At 43.0% G+C, this 4,476-nt stretch overlaps 1 protein-coding gene across 3 annotated transcripts; it reads right to left on the bottom strand.

Annotated features, from left to right (window-relative positions):
- Positions 1–355: 355 nt before the first annotated feature.
- Positions 356–3,281, bottom strand: LOC119277145 (cytokinin dehydrogenase 9-like). Of its 3 annotated transcripts, none has more exons than XM_037558383.1 (6): positions 3,025–3,281; positions 1,919–2,517; positions 1,703–1,830; positions 1,356–1,616; positions 993–1,255; positions 356–892 (listed from the first exon to the last, which is right to left on the bottom strand). In XM_037558383.1, the coding sequence occupies exons 2-6, from the start codon at positions 2,508–2,510 to the stop codon at positions 571–573; spliced, it is 1,566 nt and encodes a 521-aa protein (XP_037414280.1). In that variant the 5' UTR covers positions 2,511–2,517; positions 3,025–3,281; the 3' UTR covers positions 356–570. The 3 variants fall into 3 exon arrangements, with proteins under 3 accessions (XP_037414280.1, XP_037414285.1, XP_037414292.1); XM_037558388.1 differs by having other exon boundaries at positions 1,919–2,514; XM_037558395.1 differs by having other exon boundaries at positions 3,102–3,281.
- Between the last annotated feature and the right edge of the window lie 1,195 nt (positions 3,282–4,476).

Below are 4,476 nucleotides of genomic sequence, written 5' to 3'. Positions count from 1 at the left end.
TATAAACATATTCTTTCTTTAAAGATTTTTTGTGGCTTCCTGCACCAATAAATAATATTTTTTCCTGGGTGGAACTCAGTTCAGTTTCTGCATCTATGCAGGTCTCTTTCACATGTCAGTCTGTCAGACACCTTTATTTGTTAATCACCGGTCTACCCGAGACCAGCCTTTTCTACCCGTCATCAATTAACACAGTATTCAGCATGAGTTCCACTGGTTAGTGGTTCAGTTCATCGTTGCATGGCTTTATCTTTGTGCTGGAACAACAGCTGTTTCATGGACCGATATAATCCTCAAATGATTGCTTCAAAAGAGGATCAGACACAACTCAAAGGTATGTCATTGCTGATCTTCATTGATCTCACTGCTAAAAGTATTTTGAGCATCACCACTACTTAATAGTCACCACTCTGTACACTGTGTTCTTCACGCTACAGTTCGTTATCTTTTAAAGTGACTATAGTTCCATACTAACATAGACATATTGCTAACCATGTGACATATGTGGTAAGCAATTCAAACTATTCCAAAAAAAGACATATTGCTCCACATTATTTACAGTAGAAACTCTCATGAGGACAAGGGTAGTGACGCTGGTGTCTTTTGAAATATTCTCTGTCCTGGAGCTAGGATTGCCAGGGGGTCATAGGTGTTTTTCCTCTGTTGAAATGCGTCCCACCTAGCCCCATAGTGGGCTTTCCACTCGGGTTCTGTGCTGTAGTTTGGAAGATATTGCTTCACCCCAATACTTGCTTTGTTAGAGAACTCTATTATCTGGTTGTTCAGGTTCAGTGTACGCTTGATGCTGTGGGGGCCTATCGCCGAGGGTAGGAATCCCACCAGGTAGAAAACTTCCTCATCTGGTAAGACCACTGATGTTCGGTTGTCCCATCTGCATGAAACAAGATGAATCATTCACTTGAAAATACCATGACATGATGTATAAGAGTTTCTGAATGGGTTTTTTGATTTCAGTACATAAAGCAATTTACCTGGACTTGTTCACTGGGTAGAGCAATATGGGACCATTGTTGTTATCTTCAAGGATTTTCCCAAAGACCTGCTTTGCAAATGTATGGACAGTGCTTCTTGGGATGATGAGATTAAGCCATGGGTGTGGGACTTCCCACAAGCCCTTAGCTCTCAGCTTTATCTCAGAGGAGTGCACCCTATCCAAGAACTCCATGTAAGTGACGTCTGTGTGGAATAAGGACGGTGGTGTGTATCTGAGTTGAGATAGTAGTGCATGGATCTCCTGTAAACATATATACATATGGAATTCAACCACTCAGGCCATCTGACAACACTTTATACACAAACATCTTTAGTAACACAAGAACAAATCATTGGCTCACCTGTTCCATGATGTCAGCTTCTTCAGGGTTGAAGTTCTTTGTCATCTCAAGGCAGAAGAGCACTTTTCTGTCTGTTTCGAACTGGCTAGCCCGTTCTGGGTCCTGTGGATTGAATGATGACCTCCAGTTGTTTAGGATGCCTGTTCTGTTTATGCTTACGAAACCTTCAATGTAGTCGAAGGTCTTCTCTGCTGAAATAAGCATCTCCTGATCCTCGGTGAAGCTCATGAAATCTAAGTAGAGAACTCTTATCCACCTTACCTGTTGTACATCCAATGAACTCATGAGCATATGCTTACTAAAATGTACTAGCATGGAGTTGTCACAGATGTGTTCTTTCAATTTACCATTTGTGGAGCAGGCTCAAGAGCGATCCTGGCCCGAGTAATGATGCCAAATTGACCTAGACCACCAAGAGCAGCATGGAAGAGATCAGAGTTCTGTTCTGGTGAGCAAGTGATAATATCACCTCTTCCTGCATTTGAAAATCATGGTAGAAAGTTAGCCACATTATTTACTCTCCTAGTTGTTCAAATCAACCAAATATATAGGTCAGTTCATACCAGTTACAATCTCCAGTTCGTTCACATTGCTGATCTGTGGACCATGCCGGAATGTCTGCCCGCTGACACCCGCATTTGACAACGTGCCCCCGACCGTAAGGTGGAGGTAGTCTGTCCATGACTTCGGCGCCAAACCATACTTCAACGTCTTATTCAAGACATTTATCCAGAGTTCTCCACCTGAGGCATCCACATACGGTGATGCACCAGGATGCACCTGCATTTTGACACTCTGAAGGGATTCCATTCTGATGACAATCCCTCCAGCAGCCTGGGACTGCCCATATAGCGAGTGCCCATGCCCACGAGCTGCCACTGTGAGCGTGGAGTGCTCACCCATCAAGAACACATGCCTCACGGTTCTGGCAATGTCAGCCACTGAACCTGGGTGAAGCACAGCGACTGGCGGGAAGCTGGAGAGGTTACCGAAGTCCCTTGCAGCTGCAGGCAAGTCGTGGAAGCTGAAATGGCCGTCAAGGGGGAGCGTCCCCAGGGATGCAAGCACATCATATTTAGGCACGTGCTCGGTTGTGACTCTGCTAAGCCCTAGCAACAGGAACAGCTTCAGGTACTGCAGGAGTAATTGCTTCATGGCTCTTCTGTAGGAAAATAAACAAGTTCAGTGGTGATGTTTTCAGGAGAAAGATGAAAGATGTGTAGCAGGGTAGTGGTTCACTGCAAGAGCAGAGGGATGGTGTGGAGATGGAGGGAGGGCAGGGGATTTAAAGGAGAACTTGAAGGGTATGTGTCTGGGCTGGTGCAGGTAGTGGTGTGGTCAAACAAGTCCAGGGCACTGTTTGGTACTAGAACCTGTGTGACTGTGTGAGGACAGGCTGCTAGGAAAATTTGGATCAAAGATTATGCTGCAGTGGTGGAATGGTTCCATTCTAGAGTCTGGTATTCGTTCTTTCTGGCTTATGTTTTAAGCATCCCGCGACATCTGTCAGGAAGTGTATGGAGGAAGGGCAAAAAGATGCATTCACTCAGTATGCTCTGTCTATCACTAAACATATCACTGACTGCACCTTGCCAGGGAGAAGGAAAACAATGACATGGCAAAGATGAAATAGAAGCAGTTAATGGACAAAGATATTTAACTTGTGTACCTGATGTGGATCTCAGCAGGATTGAACTTCTGATCAAGTCATCAGATGGTACTAGCAAATTGATTCAAGTGGCAAACCTGATTGCTATCGAGCAGGCCGACTTGATCCCTCAAATTCAATTGATGTTCGGCAGGACAAGCCAAGATGTTATCTCTGTGCTTTCGGATTTGTGAGTGACAAGCATCTTGTTGAGCATATCTGATAATGCTTATTCCCAGATGTTTCTTCAGATGCTGGGGGACTGTTTTCTGACTTCATGCTCATCTATTTTCGCAGACATGTATATCGGTAAGAATCCTTCTGTCTGGCCATTTCTAGACATGCTGATAGAAATGTCCTTTTCAGCATTTTGAGTTCTGGAATTTGATATTTTGTGGTTGCAAAATCGTATGGACATGGATCACCTAGGCATTTTTCCATTTTTTTTAGTGGCCAGGAGCTTTAGCTTGATATTGTAGAATCCCTTTGCCCACATGGTATTGCTCGCTACCTGAGCTAGTAATGCAATAGTCTTGCATGTTTCCCATCGGATTATCTGAAGGTTTTTCAGAATAAAAATCTCTGTTCTTACGGTACCTTCTCTAAAATGTCAGAATTCCTCAGGCCCTTGCCACTTCCTGTATCTGATGATATCTGTCTGAAGGCAACATGAAATAATGTATGTAACAAACTGAATGTTCTGTCTTTTCTGTACTTTACATGCATGGCGATTAGAGAACATCTTTTGTATCATACGCGACAATCCTGTGGATAACCGGGAACTCCATGAAAAGGGGAATCAATAACTGACTACACCATGTAAATCAAAGTGGAGGTGAGGGGGCCGGGCAAATAAGCATTTACTTTTACTAGACAAAAAAGATATTGTCAGCTGGATGATTTGATTCACGTCTCACTGATCACATGTTCTAGAAGACATCAACAGTGATTAGAGATTCCAAATAGACCCAACCATAGATACATCACTCATATTAACATACCTTCAAATAGAACCAACCATAACTATATCATTTATTCTACCCAGTCTTCAGTAGGCGTTGTGTGTGTGATGGTGTGAGTGTGTGCGTCTACATTGTAATCAGTGTTTCTCAAAAGGAAAAAAGGTAGCTCTTTCTTCAATACAGAGAAAAGGTAGTCACCAAGCAACGCATTCTGGTACTAAGCCCCCTTCCCTGAGGAAATGTATGGCAGTATAAGGAGAGCCGGTCCAGTAAGTTCTCCTTGAATACCAGAAGTAATACATTTTTTTTTCAATGCATCCATGTGTATTTTTGACGTGGTACCATCAGTGTATATATCGGTATATCAATACATATATGGAAGGTTACATCCAGTAGACTAAGGTGTTGAATTGTGAAGCCCGTAATATTTCTTACCACTCGAGATTTGGGAGATCATGTGGTATTACAATCTGGAGTTATGCAATAAGCTGAAAGAACAATGGTCAATTGT

This window comes from Triticum dicoccoides, chromosome 1A (genome assembly GCF_002162155.2).
Source record: "Triticum dicoccoides isolate Atlit2015 ecotype Zavitan chromosome 1A, WEW_v2.0, whole genome shotgun sequence".
Classification (NCBI taxonomy): Eukaryota; Viridiplantae; Streptophyta; class Magnoliopsida; order Poales; family Poaceae; genus Triticum; species Triticum dicoccoides.
Note: the sequence above shows the minus strand (reverse complement) of the source record. Positions and strands in the feature narration are given on the sequence as shown.